Source organism: Mobula birostris, chromosome 15 (genome assembly GCF_030028105.1).
Source record: "Mobula birostris isolate sMobBir1 chromosome 15, sMobBir1.hap1, whole genome shotgun sequence".
In the NCBI taxonomy this organism is placed as follows: domain Eukaryota; kingdom Metazoa; phylum Chordata; class Chondrichthyes; order Myliobatiformes; family Myliobatidae; genus Mobula; species Mobula birostris.
In genome coordinates, this window is record NC_092384.1 from 23,275,353 (window position 1) to 23,298,263 (window position 22,911).

Consider the following 22,911-nt stretch of genomic DNA (forward strand, 5'->3'; position numbering starts at 1 on the left):
ATAGTGGAGGTACTGCATGAAGCCATTGTAGGTAATTTTCATGATGGATAACAATGGAATCAGACGTGTTGGGTTTCATCTAGTTTTGCCAGACAATGATGTAGACAACTGCGTCACAGGCTGCACAGTCATGAAAGACGGACTATGATAAATTACTTTGTCACGGTCGACTAATTAGAGCCATTTCTCAAGAAGCAGGAAGCTAATTGAAAAAGGAACTGTAAGAGGATGTCCACTGTTTTAGGAGAATATTACTTTACAGCTGGGACTGAATTTCTTACTGGTGAGCATAATATAAATGGAATTAATGATGAGTGATGATTTGTATAATACTAGACAAATGTTCACCAAAAGCTATCACTTTTTACATGCTGCAATCTATACAAGAGTCAAGTCCACCCTCTGCAAACAAATACTGCAACATGGCTCAGTCAAATGGACAATAGCTGTTGTCCTTAAATAATCTTCACATTTGAACTGGACCATACTGCTTGAAAACACCAAGCATTTCTCCACATAGCCAAATTTCTCTCCCTGAAACCTGAGGATACTGCAGACAATTGTTTTCAGTTCTAAATTCGATCATTTAATGGAGGGCTAAAGATGCCGCCAGAGGTTCATGTCTCCCAGCTCATCAGGGAAACTGATACATTCTTCCTATTCTAATGTCTCTATTTTCCTTTACAGGGTTGCTGTGTTCTTATCGGGTCCTTTGATCGACAGTAACACTCAAAGACTGTGGTTCTGCACTACAGCGCGTTGCCGTTCTTGAAACTCCCCGATTGGCCGCATTTTGGCATGTCCGGGTTCGGCCTGAAGTGGGGCGCCTTTGGGGCCTGAAGTGGAGCACCTTTGGGGCCTGCGCGGCCCTGTGAACCAGTATTGCGTACTGAAGCAAAGCAGGTGCTGGAACATTGAAGACGGCGCGAGTGGCTGTCAGAGGGCTCTGCACTCGCTAATCAATTTGCTGATTATAGTCAGGGAACTCAAAATAGAAAAGCAACAGCTTCAGACTGCAATGTCGAAATTACGACTGTTGTCTCCCCTACCACTGTGAAGAGCAATACCCGTCTCTCCCTTGTTAGTGAGAGAGAGCTCAAGCCCGTGAGATGTTGAAATGTTGGAGTGAACAGATAGTTTTTGATCCACTTGTAGACCATCTCTCTTGGGGGGGGAGGGGTTGCTTTTGTTAGCATGGTGGGTGGTGGGATTGCTGATGCTTTATGGTAGAATAATTTGTGGGATGGGGCAAGGGTGAGGGAAGGTTTGATGACACTTGCATGTGGGAGAGGGGCAAGGCGCCTTGGGGTTCTTGCATTTTTTTTTAATCATTCATTCTTTGGGGAGGGTTTCTTCTGTTTTGAGGATGGCTGCAGAGAGTAAGAATTTCAGGTTGTATATTGTATACATTCTCTGATATTAAATGGAACTACTGAATAGCCAATAAGGTTAAGGTAAGTATCAGACACAATCCTAGTGTTACAGGACAAATTCAATAGGTTGACTGTCTTCTTCCAATGTTTTCTCCCCCACCCCCTCCCAAATGAGAATAGTGGGTCCAACACTTGTCCTCCGTAATCCATCTTACTTATTCTATAATTATGCTGATGCATATAGCTCGTTCAGATCCCATTCAACTTGCTCTATTTCGGAGCTTCCCAACCTTTCTTTATGGAATGGACTAACACCATTAAGCAATGGGTCATGGACCCCAGGTTGGAAAATATGGTCTATTTATTAGTCACAGCACAATTTCTCTGAGGCACATTTCATTCAGTAGCCTAGAGCTAAAGCACCATCTGTTTATTGGCCATATTAGTGAAGATCAATGTGTCGGATGATGACAGCTCACATCAAGACAAAGACCACCTTCTGCAGAAATGAAAGGATTTGCTCCATTATTCCTCTGTGTAACCAGTGCAAAAATTAAAGTCTTCATAAAGGCAGAAAATGAATCTCGACAATTGACAGCATAGGAAACACAATGAAAAAGGGCTCTATGGATCACAACTTAAAACTTAACATGCTGGACCAAAGGACACCTCTGGAAATTAATATATACGGTTTTTTAAAAAACATCTGTATACTGTTGTGGTGAGACCAGATCTAATGCTCCAGCCTGTTAATCAATTTACTATACATATTCATTAGTACAAGGATGCTGCTGAAGTAATTGTTTAAAGTTACCAAATCAGATTTAGCCTTCTACTTCAAAAATTCAGAAAGACAGTTTATTTAATTTTCTAGGTTTGGGCACATAACAGTAAAACAGCATACAAGTCATTTTATAAAATAATGGAAACTAAGAAGATGAAACTGCTTTATTGTATTAACACTAAAATTTTAATGGTGGACTAGCTGCTTTCAATACCTTCCCATAAATTTTCAATACAGTGGATTCCGATTAATTCAGACACATCAGGACCAGTACATTATAGCCCAATTAAGCCTCTGTCCCAATTAGCTGAAGTTTTATGGAAATAATTAAATGTTATCTTGTCTTTTTGTTATATCTTTAACAGAGTAAAAAATTACGTATTTAAATGAAATACTGAACAAATTAGAACACTATTAATACTACTAGAGTACTGTAAAACTATTAGTTCCTAATAGTTAGGACTGCAATTCATCTATCATGTTCTTTTGTTTGACTGCAAATGAACAAAATCAGCACAGACACCTAGTGCAGATAATGGATTGTCTTCATACAATGCTGTAATCGATCGCATTCTCCAAATCTTTGTTTTCATTGTCACATTCAAGGTCACGTTGATACCTTCAAATTCTTCGTAGCTCCTAACTTGAAGTGAAGTAGTTTCATTTTTAACTCCTGGCAGTTTTCAGCCTCTCCAAGCCTGAAGACTTGAAACTGCAGTGAGCAAAGTAGTTCTGAATTGCATTGTTACTCATTTCTTGCCAACTATTAGTGACCAAAAATCACATTTTTTTTTTAAAAACATAAGTGCACGCAATTGATGCTACTTAAAAACTGTTCACTCTAACCATGGTGTAGTGTCTAACACCCACACAAGTGCATTTGACTGAAACGAGTTAGAAACTGTTCAGCAACACTCTCCTACCCTAATTAAGTGGCATAGAGCACCAAATAAACAAAGGGAATCCTGGCTATTTTCTTGCTTAGTTTTTGTTCTTTAAAAGTTGTCACAAATGCAACTGCCATGATTAACCAATGGCTCAATTAACCTGAATCCACTGTATATAGATTTGAAGTTAATACAAGCAATTCTCTTTCACCCTCGTAAGCCTGTCTTTTATCAAGAACAAACACAAGTCATTCTCCAGCTGATATATTAGTTGGAAACAAAACACAAATTTGTTCTAAACAGGAAATAGGCTGCTTAATTTAAGAATAGGGCCAGAGAAAGTTACATCTCTTGCTCTGCATAGTGTTACAATTCCAAAAATGAAAGTTTTGTGGTAATTCGTCCATGAAAAAAAAATCATTCCCACTATTGCATCTCTGTGTCATCTTTTAGCTTAGCATTTTGTACACTACAATGGTTGACCGGAGGCTGTCAGGTGTCCATTATTATATTCAAACAAAGCAGAGGCTTCTTGGACCTTGCACAAGTTGAACACATTTATTTTGTGCCCGTTGTTAAATGGTGCACCTAATAATAAAGAACTGATCTCTCTGCTGACTGTTATGGTGATGCTTCCTCTGTGATACTTAAGGGCTGCCATCAACACAACCATAAGTTGTATCAGGTGTTAAATGTATACTTCAATGAACTGTACATTTGATAAATAAATGAATGTAAGTCTGAACCAGGGATTGAAAGATACTACTGTCATATCTTCCCACTCTAGCACATCTGACTATAACCATCAGCATAACCTTCTGCCTTGCACTCCCTGGTGTATTAATTTAGGATTTCCCTAACCCCAGCTATGCATTTCACCTCAATAATTCCATATAGAATTAACCAAGGATGCTTTTCTGGAATTATTAATGATAATCATATTCATGAGTCTTCATCTTAAAAATCATTCCACAAATTTTTAAAGAAAAAATTAAAATTGAGAAGCAGTGAAAAAAAACTGCAAATGACTCAGACTATTTGTATATGTTAATTCAATAACTTTGTTTCACTAGTTCTCTTTAATAATTAACATTTAAAGCACAACAGAAACATGGAATCTTTTATCAACCCCTGTAAAGGTCACCCATAAATATCAGCACTTTTAATCGCTGCTCTTGTGTATTTAATTTTTCAGTAACATTTGAGTAATATTATAAATATATTGTTTGAATAAGCATTCTGTTTGTTTCAACAATTCCAGGAATATGTAAAAGTACGTGAATAGCATATATAATTACACCAATCATAAAATGCGCATCTTCTGAGAGTAAAAATAAAACTAAGACACACATCTCCTGGCCCCATGCTTTACTTTCAATTATTTTTTGGTTTTGGAGTTACAAAACACAAGTGGCACTGAGGAAGTTTAAAATGAAGCCATATATAAATAAATATAAACACAGTCTTTGGGAAGGGACCAATACAACCCAGCTAAAAAAAGGATAGAAAACAGTCAAATTCACAGGTTCATGAACACTGAGTACCTGGTGATAATAATCATAAATTTTTAAAAAATCAGAAATAGCTGGCTACATCAGAAAGATAGAAGAGTTCAACTGCACACAAAAATGACTGGCTGGTGAGCAAACTGAGCAGTATTGTAAAGCAAATTGAATAGCTGATAAGAAACGAATGTCAGTTGATGAGTGCATTCAGTGGAAGAGCATGCAGTTTGCTTGGAAATGTAACTGTTCCAACCAAACCAGCCGGAATGAGCATTGCTCGTATCATGAAAGTAACACAGGAATATTTAGAACCAAAACCATTGCTGATTTCAGAATGCATTGGGTTTCATTAAGTGGAATCAAAAGGGAAATCCATTTCAATGTACATGGCTGAACTGGAGAGATCACCTGAGCATTGTCAGTCCGGTCAGATGGGCTTAATGATGCACTGAGAGATCATTTAGTTTAACTCACATATAGGAGAGCAGTTGAAATCACTGTATCAATGGAAACTGCAGACAGATACATAATTGAGTTGCAGGCAGAAAAAAAAGGGAGTGTGAACAGACCTCCCGGACAAACAAATTGTGGCAAGGGCTCAGGTGCACCAGCCAAATTCAGTTTTAAAGGCAAAACTTACAGAAAATGGAAAAAGTAGGACACATACAAAGGACACATTGGGCAGACAAAAATAAATGGACTGCACAGGGAAAAGAAAAAGAAAGTCAAGTTGCAGTTTTAAAAAGAGCAGTAATCTGTACTCTGATAATGAGAAAAATGACACCGGACTGTGTGTGGCCTTGAATGTGAAAACTAGCAATTGACAAGAAACACACACACACACACACAAAATGCTGGAGGATCTCAGCAGGCCAGGCAGCATCCATGGAAAAAAAGCACAGTTGATGTTTCAGGCCAAAACCCTTCAGCAGGACTGGAAAGAAAAAATATGAGTAGATTTAAAGGTGGGGGGAGGGGGGTGAGGGGGGAGAAATACAAGGTGTTAAGTAAAACCAGGATGACGAGAGGTGAAGTAAAGAGCCGGGAAGTTGACTGGTGAAAGAGATATAGGTCTGGAGAAGATGGAATCAAATAGGAGAGGACAGAAGGCCATGGAAGAAAGAAAAAGGGGGAGGAGCACCAGAGGGAGGTGATGGGTAGGCAAGGAGATAAGGTGAGAGAGAAAAGGGGGTGGGGAACGGTGAAGGAGATGGGGGGGGGGCATTACCGGAAGTTCAAGAAATTGATGTTCATGTCATCAGGTTGGAGGCTACCCAGATGGAATACAAGGTATTGTACCTCCAAACTGACTGTGGCCTCATCACGACAGTAGAGGAGGGCATGGGTAGACATATCAGAATGGGAATTGGAAGTGGAATTAAAATTCCCCTCAGCCCGAAATGTCGACTGTACTCTTTTCCACAGATGCTGCCTGGCCTGTTGAGCTCCTCCAGCATTTTGTGTGTGTTGCTTGGGTTTCTAGCATCTACAGATTTTCTCTTGTTTGCGAGTAGGCAAGCAATATGGCTTACACCAGAAATGAATGGCATATTAATTAAAATGGAATTGGACACCAGCTTGGCTGTTTCAGTCATTCTACAAAATGAGTTTGAACACCACTTCAGTGATACTGAACTGAATCTGCAGATATCCAACTAAGAATTTATACCAGAGAAAAGATAACCACCGTGAAATACAACAATCAACAAGCCACATTGAGCTTGTACGTGATAAAAATAGAAGGGCCAGTATTGTGGGTCGTCAGTGGCTGAGACAACCACAGCTTGGAGATCCATTTACCATTTGTGTCCCACATCCCTTGTAACCGAGTCAATTGAAAGCAAATTAAAAAAGGTACTTGATGATGCCACAACAAGTGTTCAAGGATGGCATTAGAAAATTTAAACATACCAAGCTCAAGATAGTGTTAAATTAAAATGCCACACCAAGTTTTACAAGGTCCATCTGGTTCATTACATCATTTGTAATCAAAGTACACAGTGAGCTAGATTACATGGAGGCTGAAGGAATTCTTTCCAAGATTAAAGGAGCCCATGGGCATCACCAGCAGTCCCAACAGTCAAGAAGAATGGGTCTGCCAGGGTCTGTGGTGATTTTAAGGTTATCGACCCTGTACTGAAAGTAGATCAATATCATCTGCCCAGGATGGAGGATAGCTTTGCAAACTTTTCTGAAGGGAAACACTTCAGCAAAGTGGAATTACTCGAGGCCTACCTACCTAGAGGTAGAAGAAGAATCAGGTTGGCTAGAGTTGTTCAGGTGGGTTTAAATTAACTTGGCAGGGGGATGGAAACTGGAGAGATAGTACTGGTTTACAAACAAAGGCAATGTGTAGCGAGGAGAGGCTGATAATAGGGCAAAATTGCAGTCAACAGGATGAGTTGTAATGTAAAAGGTGGACAAAAATTAAAAAGGGTGAATACAGGCCTGAAGGTGTTATATTTGAATGCGCACAGTATACAGAATAAGGTAGTTGAACTTGTAGCACAGTTACAGATTGGCATGTGTGATGTTGTAGGCATTACTGAATCATGGCTGAAAGAAGATTATAGATGGGAGCTTAATGTCCAAGGATACATATTGTACTGAAAGGACAGGCAGGAGGGTAAAGGGGTTGAATCAGTTTTGATAGAGCCAACGAACTGCAAGGGCAAAAAGACATTGATGGGAATTATATACAGACCCCCCCCGCCCAAACAATAGAATGGATGTGGTCTACAAATTACAATGGGAGATAGAAAATGCATGCCGAAAATGCAATGTTACAATGGTCATGGGGGATTTCAATATGCTGGTAGATTGGGAAAATCAGATCAGTGATGGATTTCATGAGGGGGACTTTCTAGAATGCCTGCGAGATGGCTTTTTAAGAGTAGCTCATAGTTGAGCTCACTAGGGGATCAGCTATTCTGGATAGGGCATTGTGCAATGAACCAGAATTGATTAGACAGCTTAAAATGAAAGAACCCTTTAGGGGCACGTAATCATAATACGATTGAATTCACCCAAAATTTGAGAAAGACGACCAAGTCAGATCCTCCCCACCGATCTCCCTCCTGGCACTTATCCTTGTAAGCGGAACAAGTGCTACACATGCCCTTACACTTCCTCCCTCACTACTATTCAGGGCCCCAGACAGTCCTTCCAGGTGAGGCAACACTTCACCTGTGAGTCGGCTGGGGTGATATACTGCGTCCGGTGCTCCCGATGTGGCCTTCTATATATTGGGGAGACCCAACGCAGACTGGGAGACCATTTCACTGAACACCTCTGTCTGCCAGAGAAAGCAGGATCTCCCAGTGGCCACACATTTTAATTCCACGTCCCATTCCCATTCTGATATGTCCATCCACAGCCTCCTCTACTGTAAAGATGAAGCCACACTCAGGTTGGAGGAACAACACCTTATATTCCGTCTGGGTAGCCTCCAACCTGATGGCATGAACATTGACTTCTCAAACTTCCGCTAATGCCCCACCTCCCCCTCGTACCCCATCTGTTATTTATTTATATACACACGTTCTTTTTCTCTCTCTCCTTTTTCTCCCTCTGTCCCTCTGACTATACCCCTTGCCCATCCTCTGGGTTCCCCCCCCCTTGTCTTTCTCTCCGGACCTCCTGTCCCATGATCCTCTCATATCCCCTTTGCCAATCACCTGTCCAGCTCTTGGCTCCATCCCTCTCTCACCTGTCTTCTCCTATCATTTTGGATCTCCCCCTCCCCCTTTCAAATCCCTTACTCACTCTTCCTTCAGTTAGTCCTGACGAAGGGTCTCAGCCTGAAACGTCGACTGTACCGCTTCCTAGAGATGCTGCCTGGCCTGCTGCGTTCACCAGCAACTTTGATGTGTGTTGCTTGAATTTCCAGCATCTGCAGAATTCCTCGTGTTCAAGTCAGATCTATCAGTATTACAGTGGAGGCAGGAAAGAAGGGCTGGCCAGAATTGATTGGAAAAGAACACTGTAAGGGATAACAACAGAGCAGCAATGCCTGGAATTTCTGGAAGCAATCGGAAGGTACAAGACATATACATCCCAAAGAGGAAAAAGTATTCTTAAAGCAATTTGGCACAACCGTGGCCAACAAGAAAAGTCAAAGCTGCATAAAAGCCAAAGAGAGAGCATAATAGAGCAAAATTAGTGCGAAGTTAGAGGATTGGGAAGCTTTCAAATACCAGAAGGCAACTAAAAAGTCGTTAAGAAGGTAAAGGTGGAATACGAAAGTGTAAAAGAGAGGTGAGAGTGGATATCAGACCACTGGAAAACAATGCTGGAGAGGTAGTAATGGGGGACAAGGAAATGGTGGATGAACTGAATAAATATTTTTGGCATCAGTCTTCACTGTGGAAACTGAAAAGGTCTGAGGGTAGATACATCACCTGGACCAGAGGCTGTACACCCCAGGATTCTGAAAGAGGTGGCTTAAGAGATTGTGGAGGCAGTTCAAGAATCACAAAATTCTGGAATGGTTCCAGAAGACCAGAAAACTGCAAATGTCACTCCACTCTTCAAGAAGGGAGTGGGGCAAAAGAAAGGAAATTATAGGCTAGCTAGTCTCACCTCAGTGGTTGGGAAGATGTTGGAGTTGATTGTTAAGCATGTGGTTTGGGGTACCACAGATAAAACAGGCCATAGTCAGCATGATTCCCTCAAGGTGAAATCTTGCCTGACAAACCTTTCAGAATTCTTGAAAGAAATAACAAACAGGATAGGCAAAGCAGAATTGGTTGATGTTGTGTATTTGGATTTTCAGAAGGCCTTTGACAAGGTGCACACACAAGGTTACTTAACAAGCTATGAGCCCAAAGTATTACAGGGAAGGTTCTAGCATGGATAAAGCAGTAGCTGACTGATAGGAGGCAAAGAGTGGAAATAAAGGGAGCCTTTTCTGGTTGGCTGCCAGTGAATAGTGGTGTTCCACAGGGCTCAGTGTTGGGACTGATTCTTTTCAAGTTATATGTTAATGACTTAGATGATGGAATTGATAGCTTTGTGGCCAAGCTTGCAGATGATATGAAGATAGGTGGAGGGGCAGGTAGTTTCAAGGAAGTAGAGAGGCTATGGAAGGACTTGCGACAGATTAAGAGAATGGGCAAAGTAGTGACAGATGGAATATAGTGTTGGGAAGTATATGGTCATGCAATTTGTAGAAGAAAGGGTTGACTATTTTCTAAATGGGGAGAAAATACACACACACAAAAAAAATTAGGCACAAAGAGGCTTGGGAGTCTTTGTGCAGGATTTCCTAAATCCCTAAAGGTTAATTTTCAGGTTCAGTTTGTAGTGAGGGAGGCAAATGCGATGTTAGCATTCATTTCAAGGGGACTAGAATATAAAAGCAAGGATGTAATGTTGAGTCTTTATAAAGCACTGGTGAGGCCTCAATTGGAGTACGGTGAGCAGTTTCTGGCCTTTATGTTAAAAAGGATGTGCTGAAATTGGCGAGAGTTCAAAGGAGGTACACAAAAATTATTTCAGGTTTGACGGCTTGGCACATGAAGTGTCTGATAGCTCTGGAGTTCAGAAGAATGAAGGATGATCTTATTGAAACCTATTGAATAGTGAAAGGCCTTGATGGAGTGGATGTGGAGAGGATGTTTCCTATGGTGGGAGAGTCCAAGACCAGAGGACACAGCCTCAGAATAAAGGGGCGTCCTTTTAGAATGGAACTGAGGAGGAATTTCTTTAGCCAGAGGGTGTTGAATCTGTGGCGTTCATTGCCACAACAGCTGTGGAGGCCAAGTCTGTATGTGTATTCAAGGCAGAGGTGGTTGGATACTTGATTGGTCAGGGCCCGAAAAGATATAGGAAGATGGCAAGATATTTGAGCTGAGAGGAAGGTTGGATCAGCCATAATAAAGTGGTAGAGCTGACTTGATGGCCTATTCTGCTCTTATGTCTTATGATCTAAGAGTCCAAAGTATTTCTCACCATTAACATTCAAAGAGCTTTATCACTAAAGTAGGCTTGTTTTTGGTGTAGCATTTCCAAAGGCACTCTGGCACAAAGCTATGGACTAGATGCTTCAAGACTGCCCAGATACTTAGTGTTACCGGGATGACATCATTGTTACTGGTGAGGATGACAAGAAGCAAAGTCTTAAGATAATTAGAAGATTATGGGCTTAGAGCACAGTAAGTATGAATTATTTAAAGCAAGCATTACTTACTGTGGTCACACCATTGACATACAAGAAATATAGAAGTGTGCTGAAAAAATTCAAGCAGCATTGGATGCCCCAAGGCCAAAGGATGTGTCACAGCTGTGGTCCTTTTTAGGATTTGTAAATTACTATGACAAACTATTACTACAAATCAGGAAGAAATTGCAATGGACAAGGCAGTGTGAGGTAGCTTTCTAAGAGGCAAAGGAAATGATAATGTCAGATACTGTACTCACACATTGTGATCCACATCGTCCAGTGAAGTTTGCCTGCCTGAGATGCATCACCTTATGGTATAGGTGCAGTCATGTTCCACGGTTGATGGAAGGGAATGCCCCATATCTTTTGCATCACATTCCCTTACTACTACAGAGAAAAATTACACACAGATTGACAGAGAGGACTTGAGTTTGGTTTGGGGTGCAAAATGTTTCAACCAGTAATTTTCTGGACAAGAGTTCACCCTCATTGCTGATCATCAACCACTAGTGCCCATTTTCAATCAGCAGAAGGGTGTTCCACTAAGAGCAGCAGTACGAATGCAGAGACGGAGGACACAATTACAAGAGGGCAACTAATCACGGAAATGCTGATGTCCCATTTACCCTTGGAAAGGGAAATACCTGAAAAATTTACAAAAGAGGACATTCCCTTAGACATATTCTCCCTAATCCAAATTGAAAGTGTCCCTGTTACAGCAGAGATAATCCAAAGAGAAACCAGAAAATACCCCACACTGTCTCAGATATACAGAGAAAAAAAGAAATGGCTGGAATGTGCAGCAGAAATTCCCAATTCCCCATTTTAACCAGTGCTGGGATGAACCTGCCCTTGACGGGGGTTGCCATGTGGGAATTGAGAGTTGCTGTACCATCTAAGCTGAGCACTAGAGTGGTGGAGGACCTACATGCCAGTCATCTAGGCATGGTCAAAAAAAAAAAGGTATTGGCTCGAAGCTTAGCCTGGTGGTCTGGGACAGATCAGCTACTCGAGCAACTTGCCATGCACTGTTTGGGTGCCAACATGTCCAGAGCTGTCAGGACCACTTCCTGCAATCTCAGATTCAACGGTACAACCACTATGGCAGAGGACCTAGTACTTGAGATTGTTTCACAGCCATCAAGTCTCACCTGCCAAGCAAAGTGACCCCCCCCCCCCAACCAGGAAAGACATTACCCCATAATAGTACAAAATCCTCCACAGCAATGAAACCTTTAAGGTCACCAGAGGTCCATGAGGCAGTTCTCATCGGAGGATCAGAAATGGAGAGGGTTAGCAACTTTAAGTTCCTCTGTTATTATTTCAGAGGACATGTCCTGGGCCCAGCACACAAGTGCAATTACAAAGAAAGCACAGCAGCACCTCTACTTCCTTAGGATTTTCCGAAGATTCAGCATGACATCTAAAACTTTGACAGACCTCTCTAGAGCAGCGGTCCCCAACCACCGGGCCGCGGACCAGTACCGGACCGCAAAGCATGTGCTACTGGGCTGCGAGGAAACGATATGATTTGCTGATATGAGTCAGCTGCACCTTTCCTCATTCCCTGACACGCCCACTGTTGAGCTTGAACGCACGCGAGGTCATTACCCGCACGTCATCCATGTCAGCACGGGAAGGAGATCAACTTCTCGAGCTTGCAAATGACAGCGGGCTGAAAAGTATGTTTCACATAACATCGCTGCCGGCATTCTGGATCAAAGTCAAGGCTAAATATCCTGAGATAGCCACGAAAGCACTGAAAACGTTGCTATCTCTGCAATGAATGCAACGAAAACTAAACTGCGGAATAGACTGGACATAAGGAACCCCGTTTCAGTATCGCTGTCTCCCATCACCCCTCGATGGCACTGTCTTGTTGCAGGGAAACAAGCCCAGGGCTCCCACTGATTCAGTGATATTGGTGTGTTGCAATGATTTTATATGTTCATACGGGGAAAATATGTGCTGTGTGTTTAATATCTAAAAGTTACTTAAAATGTTATGATGCTGTTGACTTACTTATATAACCATATAGCAACTACAGCACGGAAACAGGCCATCTCTGCCCTTCTAGTCTGTGCTGAACGCTACTCTCACCTCGTCCCACCGACCTGCACTCAGCCCATAACCCTCCATTCTTTTCCTGTCTACATACCTATCCAAATTTCCTTTAAATGATAATATCGAACCTGCCTCTACCACTTCTAATGGAAGTTCGTTCAACACTTAACTTCAAGCTCCCCTGTCCTCCCCTGATAATTGACTTATAGCTATATTTATGCAAGGAAAATACGCACAGTGTGTTTAACATTAAATTCGTTGGATAAACCCTTTTAAAAACGAAATTGAGTGTATTAGCCACTTATCACCTATATTCCAGTCATGATTAACACCCCCTCCCCCCATACAGAATCTCCAAAAACTATTTGTAGAATAAAATTGGCGCGTACACGCATGCGCAAATCACGCATGGCACTGGTGCCCGCGCAAGGCTTCATGGTCATTGTAGTCTCTCGGGGTAAACAACGTATTTGACTGCTACTCTTATCCGTTGCCAACTCTATCCCCCCCCCCCCGCCCCCGGATTGGCCGGTCCGCAAGAATATTGTCAATAGAAAACCGGTCCGCAGTGCAAAAAAGGTTGGGGACCCCTGCTCTAGAGTATATTGACTGGCTTCATCACTCCTTGGTATGGAAACACTAATGCCTTTGAACAGAAACTCCTATGAAAAATAGTGGATATGGCCCAGTCCATCATGGGTAAAGCCCCCTCCCCACCACTGAGCACATCAGCACAAGATCTTGTCACAAGAAAGTAGCATTCATCATCAGGAACCACTCAGGACATGTAAATATATTGTCTGATTAAGAACTCTTTGTTTATATGATTCATTACCGGTTATATCCAAGTACATAAATGACATGTGTCATTAGGCCACCACATCATATGTGCGTATCTTGCTAAAGTAAAAATGAAACTAAGACATTCATCTCTCAGCTCTGTGCTTTTCTTTCAATTAGTTTTATGTTTTGCAGCCATCTTCTGCAATGGCAGAATTCTGAAAGTGCATTTGTCCTTTTACTTTGGAAGATGCTATGAGATTTGCCACCAGATATGCCATAGTTAAATAATTCCTCCCACTTATTTGTAACCTGATGATGGTGGTGTTTTCATGGCCATTTTGGTATTTGCTGCCTTGTGTTAAACTGGCAATAAAATAGTTTATCTAACTTTCCCCAAAACTATCAAAACACAGAAAACAGAAGGGGGAGTGGGCCATTAAGATTCTGAACCATTCAATGAAATGGTGGCCAAGAAGCCAAATTGAGTACCATGCTCCGGCACTTTGTGAATTCAAAATTTTTGGCATTAAATTTCACGGGCTGCAATAGTCGAAAGGTGGAGAACCAACACTTTGAGTTTACTTTGAGTCGCATTTGAAACATCACAGGTGGTCAGGGATAGAAAGGGCAAAATAAGATTGAAAATAACGTAGAGAATTAAATAAACAAGTAATTATACTCTTGCAGTAGTCACCCAATGCAGAAGAGGAGCCATGAATGCAATACAATAATAATATAATGAAGATCAGGGCTGTGTGTAAAAAATGAAGTACAGTGGAGTCTGGTTAATTGGGACACACTGGGACCGGCACATTTAGGCCTAATTAAGCCACTGTCCCAATGAACTGAAGTGTCATGGAAATAGTTAAAAAAGGTATTACAAAAAGATAAGCTAGCATTTAACTGAGCAAGTATTTAAATGAAATACAGAACAAATGAAAACATTGCTAATACTATTACAGTACTGTAAACCTATATTAGTTCCTAATAGTTATCAATGGAGGAATTCATTCAGTGTACACTGGCACGACCTTTTACTTAACTGTAAATGAGAAAATCAGCACACACACACCTTCTGGAGATAATGGACTGACTTCATACAATACTATCGACAATTGCATCCTCCAAATCTTTGTTTTCATTGTAACATACAAAGATGATTGTCAACACCTTCAAATTCTTTGTACTTCTTAATTTGTCGAAATAGTGAAATAATTTCGTTTTCACTCCCAGCCATTTCTGGCATCTCCAAGCCTGAATGCTTGAAATAACAAGTAAACAATTCTGAATTGTCTTACTGTTTATTTCTTGCCAACTATCACTAACTTCTGAACAGAAATATGTGCCACGCACACTATTGAAATACGTGCCACTATTGAAAAGCCTGTTCACTCCAAGCACAATGTAGTGTCTAACGGCAAAACAAGCGTACATGACTAACGCTAGCTAAAAACTGTTTGGCAACAGCCTCCTGTCCCAATTAACCAGCAGTGTCCCAAATAAACAACAGGAATCCCAGTTATTTTCTCAATTAGTTTTTGTTGTTTAAACATCGTTCCAAATAAGTGGCTGCCCCAATTAACCAAAATCCACTGCATTTCAATTGTGTTTACAAGCATCACTCAAGATTGGCTTGGATTTCAAGTTGGCAACATATTTCATTTGTAAATAACAAAAAGCTACAGATGCTGGAAATTTGAAACAAAAGTGAAGGCTAAACGTGTCAAGGTAGCATCTATTAGGAGAGAAAGAAAGTTAATGTTGCAGGTTTCAAGTAAAGGTCTTCAACCAGAAGTGTAAACCTATTTAATTATCCTCTGCATTTGCCTGAATCATGAAAGGTGCTGTATGAAAGGAAGTTATTTTTGTGGTTAGTGGTTAAAGATCGAAGGTAAGCTGGCTGCAAGTAGGTATGATTCAATACACTTGTGCGATAGTTCTCGTCTGACCTATTGTGTTTCTTCAAGAAACTTTCAAAACTTTACAGACCATTGTTCTGCCAAATTACAAGCTTAGTGCACTGATGCACCCAAGCACAAATGACACAGGGGTAGACAGGATAAATGGGGATACAACATTCAACGTCTACTGAACAAGAGATAAGCAGCGGATGGACTGATCCCCACTTCCGCCAGAAATACTGACACTACCTCATTATGATCTTGCACTTTACTTTTTTCTTTAACCCGCTCTGCCCTTTCTCTGCAGCTTTTCACTTTATTCTGCATTATTATTTAGAAATATAGCATGGTACAGGCTCTTCCAGCCCGTCGAGCCTGTGCTGTCCAATTACACATGTGACCAATTAACTGAGGAACCCATGTGTCTTTGGTATTCAGAAGGAAACCAATGCTGTTGGGAAAGAGAACAGCAGTGGGAAATGAACCCTGGTCGCTAGTATTGTAATAGCATTACACCAAATTGCCACACTATTGTGCCATCCTGAAGATATTATTTTATCTTGTCCGAACTCAGCGCACTGTGTAGTGATTTGATCAGTATGACAAGCTTTAAACTCTATGTGGTAGATGTGACAATAACAAACTAATACCAATACCAAGGACTGCAGAGCCTGCAAATCCCAGGATTTCTCCTCCATCTTCTTCTCACATATGCTACCTGTCTGCTTCATTTTTTTTTCCAATGACCTTTCAACAAAAGCCATCGCTTCCAAAATCCATTGATAAAATACTGCAGGTGTTGGAAGTCTGAAATAAAACTGGAATATAGGGTAGCAAGAAAGCAGCTTAAGGGGCTGAGGAGAGCAAGAAGGAGGTATGAGAAGACCTCGGCGAGTAGGGTAAAGGAAAGCCCCAAGGCATTCTTCAATTATGTGAAGAACAAAAGGATGACAGGAATGAAGGTAGGACCGATTAGAGATAAAGGTGGGAAGATGTGCCTGGAGGCTGTGGAAGTGAGCGAGGTCCTCAATGAATACTTCTCTTCGGTATTCACCAATGAGAGGAAACTTGATGACGGTGAGGACAATATGAGTGAGGTTGATGTTCTGGAGCATGTTGACATTAAGGCAGAGGAGGTGTTGGAGTTGTTAAAATACATTAGGACAGAAGTCCCCAGGGCCTGACGGAATATTCCCCAAGCTGCTCCATGAGGTGAGGGAAGAGATTGCTGAGCCTCTGGCTAGGATCTTTATGTCCTCGTTGTCCACGGGAATGGTACTGGAGGACTGGAGGGAGGCGAATGTTGTCCCCATGTTCAAAAAAGATAGTATGGATAGTCCGGATAATTATGGACCAGTGAACCTCACGTTTGTGGTGGGAAAGCTGTTGGAAAAGATTCCCAGAGATAAGATCTATGGGCATCTACCATAAACGCTGCCTGGGCAGGGCAAAAAGCATTATCGGGGATGCATCTCACCCTAACCATGGACTTTTTACTCTCCTCCCATCCAATAGGCGCTACAGGAGCCTCCGCTCCCGCACCAGCAGGCACAGGAAGAGCTTCTTCCCTGAGGCTGTGACACTGCTGAACCTCTCATCACAGCACTAAGCAGTATTGCATCCGTATTGTACTGTCTCAGTACTTTTATATTTATGTGCTGTAGCATTTTTTTTTATTCACAGTTATTTTGTAAATATCACTATTCTTTGCATTTCTGGTCAGATGCTAAATGCATTTCATTGGCTTTGTATCTGTAATCGGCACAATGACAGTAAAGTTGAACCTAATCTAATTTAGAGAATCATGGTCTGATCAGGAACAATCAGCATGGCTTTGTGAAGGGCAGATCGTGTCTAACAAGCCTGATAGAGTTCTTTGAGGTGGTGACCAGGCATATAGATGAGGGTAGTGCAGTGGATGTGACCTACAAGGATTTTAGTAAGGCATTTGACAAGGTTCCACATGGTAGGCTTATTCAGAAAGTCAGAAGGCATGGGATCCAGGGAAGTCTGGCCAGGTGGATTCAGAATTGGCTTGGCTGCAGAAGGCAGAGGGTCGCGGTGGAGGGAGTACATTGGGATTGGAGGATTGTGACTAGTGGTGTCCCACAAGGATCAGTTCTGGGACCTCTACTTTTCGTGATTTTTATTAACGACCTGGATGTGGGGGTAGAAGGGTCGGTTGGCAAGTTTGCAGACGACACAAAGGTTGGTGGTGTTGTAGATAGTGTAGAGGATGGTCAAAGATTGCAGAGAGACATTGATAGGATGCAGAAGTGGGCTGAGAAGTGGCAGATAGAGTTCAACCCGGAGAAGTGTGAGGTGATACACTTTGGAAGGACAAACTCCAAGGCCAGAGTACAAAGTAAATGGCAGGATATTTGGTAGTGTGGAGGAGCAGAGGGATCTGGGGGTACATGTCCACAGATCCCTGAAAGTTGCCTCACAGGTAGATAGGGTAGTTAAGAAAGCTTATGGGATGTTAGCTTTCATAAGTCAAAGGATAGAGTTTAAGAGTCGTGGGGTAATGATGCAGCTCTATAAAACTCTGGTTAGGCCGCACTTGGAGTACTGTGTCCAGTTCTGGTCGCCTCACTATAGGAAGGATGTGGAAGCATTGGAAAGGGTACAGAGGAGATTTACCAGGATGCTGCCTGGCTTAGAGAGTATGGATTATGATCAGAGATTAAGGGAGCTAGGGCTTTACTCTCTGGAGAGAAGGAGGATGAGAGGAGACATGATAGAGGTATACAAGATATTAAGAGGAATAGATAGAGTGGACAGCCAGCGTCTCTTCCCCAGGGCACCACTGCTCAATACAAGAGGACATGGCTTTAAGGTAAGGAGTGGGAAGTTCAAGGGGGATATTAGAGGAAGGTTTTTTACTCAGAGTGGTTGGTGCGTGGAATGCACTGCCTCAGTCAGCGGAGGAGGCAGATACACTAGTGAAATTTAAGAGACTACTAGACGGGTATATGGAGGAATTTAAGGTGGGGGGGTTACCTGGGAGGCAGGGTTTAAGGGTCGGCACAACATTGTGGGCCAAAGGGCCTGTACTTTGCTGTACTGTTCCATGTTCTATAATTTACTCCACAAGTGGGCAGCACCTATGGGAGGAGAAATAATGAATGTTTCTGGTCTATGGCCCTTCATCAGGACAGAGAAAAGTTAGAGAATGTGAGGTGGTGCAGAATAAACAAGGGAAATCTCTGATAGGGTGGAGAGCAGGAGTAATTAATTGACATAAGTGGTGAGAGAGCTGGTGTTAAAAAACAGGTTGATAGAGGGATTAATAAATGAAGGTCAGAAATCCCTTCGCCTGGTAGCTTGTTCCATACAAGACACCACTCTGTGTGTAAAAAGATCCCCTTTAATTCATTTTCCTCTCACTAAAATTATGCCCTCTATGCTCTGAGGACAAGACTGGCTAATCACCACATTTATGCCCCCTCACGATTTTACAAACCTTGATGAGGTTATCCCCAGCCTCTGATCTCCTAGCCTATTAAGCCTCACCTTCAGACTCAAACCCTGCAATCCCAGGAATGTTTCAGTGAATATGCTTTGCACTCTTTCTAGTTAAGTTACCAGAAGAGTGTATAGTACTCCAGATGTCACCTCACTGACATTTTGTACAGCTGCAACATGCCCCAACTTCAGTTAACAATATCCCAAATGATGAAAGCCAACTGTGCCAAATGCTTTCTTCACCACCCATTGTGTGTCACACAGTTTCAAGGAACCATGTACCTGCACCCCTAGGTCCCTTTATTCTACAACACTCCCTCAGGCCCGAAGATTCACTCTGTGAGAGTCTGTCTTACTAAAACGCCTCACACCCATCTGAATCAACCTCCAACAGCCACTCCTTGTCCCACTGGCCAAGTTATAATCAATGTTGTCTCTAATTTTATTGTTTACAGCTGCACAGGCCAACCATTACTCCGAGCAGGAAATTTCTTTTTAGACCGCCTGAGGACTGTGCAGCACTTTAAATGCTCATACTAAAGAAACTTCCAGCTGTGTGGCAACAAAAGCTACTTGTGTGGCAACTACACAGCTGTGCACCCATAGTTTAGAGGAAACAGTGATTGTAATCTCAGATCATCTTCTCTATCCACTATACAAACAATTTAAATGTCCATACCACCTATATTCTCATTCAAATCACTAATATAAATGACAACCTAAAGTGAGCTCGGTACTATTCCTTATGGCAAACTGCTGGATACAGGCATTTGATTGGGGGGGGGGAGGGGGAGAAGAAACACTCCACTACACCCCTCTCCGACCATCCAGCCAACTTTGTATCCAATTGGTGAGCCTGACTAGGGCTCCATATGACCTAATCTTGCAGAATGGTCTACCATCTGGTACCTTGTCACAGGCTTCATTAAAGTTCACATTAATAATGTCCATGTAGCCTCCATCTAGTCACTTCTTCCATACATTGAAGAGACACAGTATCCCACAAAGCCATACTGATGATACCATTCTGAGAGCATTGTGGCTATTTGAATCCAGGCGCTTAATTTACTGGAGACGCTAATCCAGATAAACCCACTTCCTTAAGAAGTTATTTTGTAAATCATCGGATTTGTTAACATTCTTGTTAATTGTCTGCTTATGCTGGAATACTTGGTGGCTATTGGGTGGATATGGAAATGCTGCACCAACAGATCTACAAATTGAAGTTGCTATGGTTCCCAAGCCCTGAATACGTACATCTTGTGAGCAATATGCAGAACCAATTAAATTAGGCCGTAATTTGTTCTATCCCTGTTGTAGATCAACTACACCTTAGAAAAGATTAAAATACACACTATAATAGTTCCTATAAATATAAAACCATACATTATGACTCTTCATAGATTTTTCCCAAGTTAATTTTCCTTATTTTTCTACAATGCTTTACAGACTCATGGTGTGAGCCTTTAATTGTAGGCACACTGTTGGCACACTTTTACTTTCAATAATAACTAAGATATAGAGTATTAATACTAGGGTTTTTCCTATTGGCTGTGGTTTAAAACTGAAAGCCATTGTAACAGCAGCAGCTACACATAAAACAGGTGAATTTACATTGAACGCATTCAATACAATGTTCATGATATATTTGGAAAATAGCATGCATGATCCACAAATTATATTATATATTGTATAATATAAATATAATACATTTCAGAGTTTAAAATGGAAACAGTAACATCTTTGAAAGCAAAACCCAACCAATTTAGTTGATTTTATGACATGAAAACATTAAGTATGCTATTAAAATTGGAAATAAATATTCATGAGGACCACTTATTTCTCGGAGGTGAAACTATTTTCTCACCCTACTCTGCACCTAGTTAGATTTTACACCCAATTTTTATTGTATACTCTCAGTGGCTATGTTATTAGAAACATAGAAACATAGAAAATAGGTGGAGTAGGCCATTCGGCCCTTCGAGCCTGCACCGCCATTTATTATGATCATGGCTGATCATCCAACTCAGAACCCCGCCCCAGCCTTCCCTCCATACCCCCGATCCCCATAGCCACAAGGGCCATATCTAACTCCCTCTTAAATATAGCCAATGAACTGGCCTCAACTGTTTCCTGTGGCAGAGAATTCCACAGATTCACCACTCTCTGTGTGAAGAAGTTTTTCCTAATCTCGGTCCTAAAAGGCTTCCCCTTTATCCTCAAACTGTGACCCCTTGTTCTGGACTTCCCCAACATCGGGAACAATCTTCCTGCATCTAGCCTGTCCAATCCCTTTAGAATTTTATACGTTTCAATCAGATTCCCCCTCAATCTTCTAAATTCCAACGAGTACAAGCCCAATTCATCCAGTCTTTCTTCATATGAAAGTCCTGCCATCCCAGGAATCAATCTGGTGAACCTTCTTTGTACTCCCTCTATGGCAAGGATGTCTTTCCTCAGATTAGGGGACCAAAACTGCACACAATACTCCAGGTGTGGTCTCACCAAGGCCTTATACAACTGCAGTAGTACCTCCCTGCTCCTGTACTCGAATCCTCTCGCTACAAATGCCAGCATCCAATTCGCCTTTTTCACCGCCTGCTGTACCTGCATGCCCACTTTCAATGACTGGTGTATAATGACACCCAGGTCTCGTTGCACCTCCCCTTTCCCTAATCGGCCACCATTCAGATAATAATCTGTTTTCCTATTTTTGCCACCAAAGTGGATAACTTCACATTTATCCACATTAAATTGCATCTGCCATGAATTTGCCCACTCACCCAACCTATCCAAGTCACCCTGCATCCTCTTAGCATCCTCCTCACAGCTAACACTGCCACCCAGCTTCGTGTCATCCGCAAACTTGGAGATGCTGCATTTAATTCCCTCATGGAAGATTAGGTACACCATACACCAGCTTGTTAATGCAAATATCTAATCAGCCAGTCATGTGGCAGCAACTCAACGTATAAAAGCATGCAGACACGGTCAAGTAGTTCGGCTCTTGTTCAGACCAAATATCAGAACGATGGGAAAAAAAAATCTCATTTGGCCTAGCTCGAGCCTTGTATCCAATCATAAAACTTTGGAACAAGATTAGCCAATAGAATCTGCACAGTCATTCCATCATGGCTGATTTATTATCCCTCTCAGCCCCATTCTCCTGCCCTCTCCCTGAACTCTGACACCCTATCACCCCATCAACAACCTATCAACCTCTCCACCTCTCCAATGACTTGGCCTCCAAAGCCATTGGAGACAGAGATTCACCAGCCTCTGGCTAAAATTCATCCTCATATCTGTTCTAAAGGGATGTTCTTCTATGTCAGGTTCTGCCCTCTAGTCCTAGACTAACCCACTACAGAAAACATACTCTCCACATCCACTCTATCTAGGCCTTTCAGTATTTGACAGGTATTACTGAGATCCCCCTCATTCTTTTAAATTCCAGTGAGCACAGGCCTAGTAGAGCCATCAAATATTTTTCATGCATTGATCCTTTCATTCCCAGAATCACTCATAAACCTTCTCTTTGCCATCTCTAATCAAGCAGAGTGCCTGTGGCTCCTTTACCCTTGCTGCCAACGTCTTTGCAATGTCTCTCCACCTCATGCACCATATGGTAAGACCCCACTCCCAGAACCTCCTGGTAGTTACCTGACATCATGAGCTGTCAGAAGGCCTTTTCCACTGTTTCTAAATATCTGTCAATAAGACATAGTTACAATGGGTGAAGTATGCCCAATCCATGAAATATTTTTGGAAAATATTAACCAATAGTTCATTCAATTTCTGTACTCATTAAACATTAGTATTTATTAAAATAGAGAGAACACTTTGGTTCATTTCCATTTCTCACACAGGTCCAATGGCTGACTCAAGGTGAGAGGAAGGATGTAATGCATGCCAGCCCCATTTCAATGCCTGACAGTCTGTGCTGCAGAGCACAGCACCAAAAACAACACTGACACAAACTGACA

At 41.8% G+C, this 22,911-nt stretch overlaps 1 protein-coding gene across 1 annotated transcript in view; it reads right to left on the reverse strand.

Annotated features, from left to right (window-relative positions):
- The window catches only part of slc9a5 (solute carrier family 9 member A5), a 181,203-nt gene extending 158,571 nt beyond the window's left edge, over positions 1-22,632 (reverse strand). Inside the window, exon 1 of the mRNA XM_072279421.1 lies at positions 22,589-22,632. Coding sequence (XP_072135522.1) covers positions 22,589-22,598 — 10 coding nt within the window. The 5' untranslated portion in view covers positions 22,599-22,632. The remainder of the gene's footprint in view (positions 1-22,588) is intronic.
- Between the last annotated feature and the right edge of the window lie 279 nt (positions 22,633-22,911).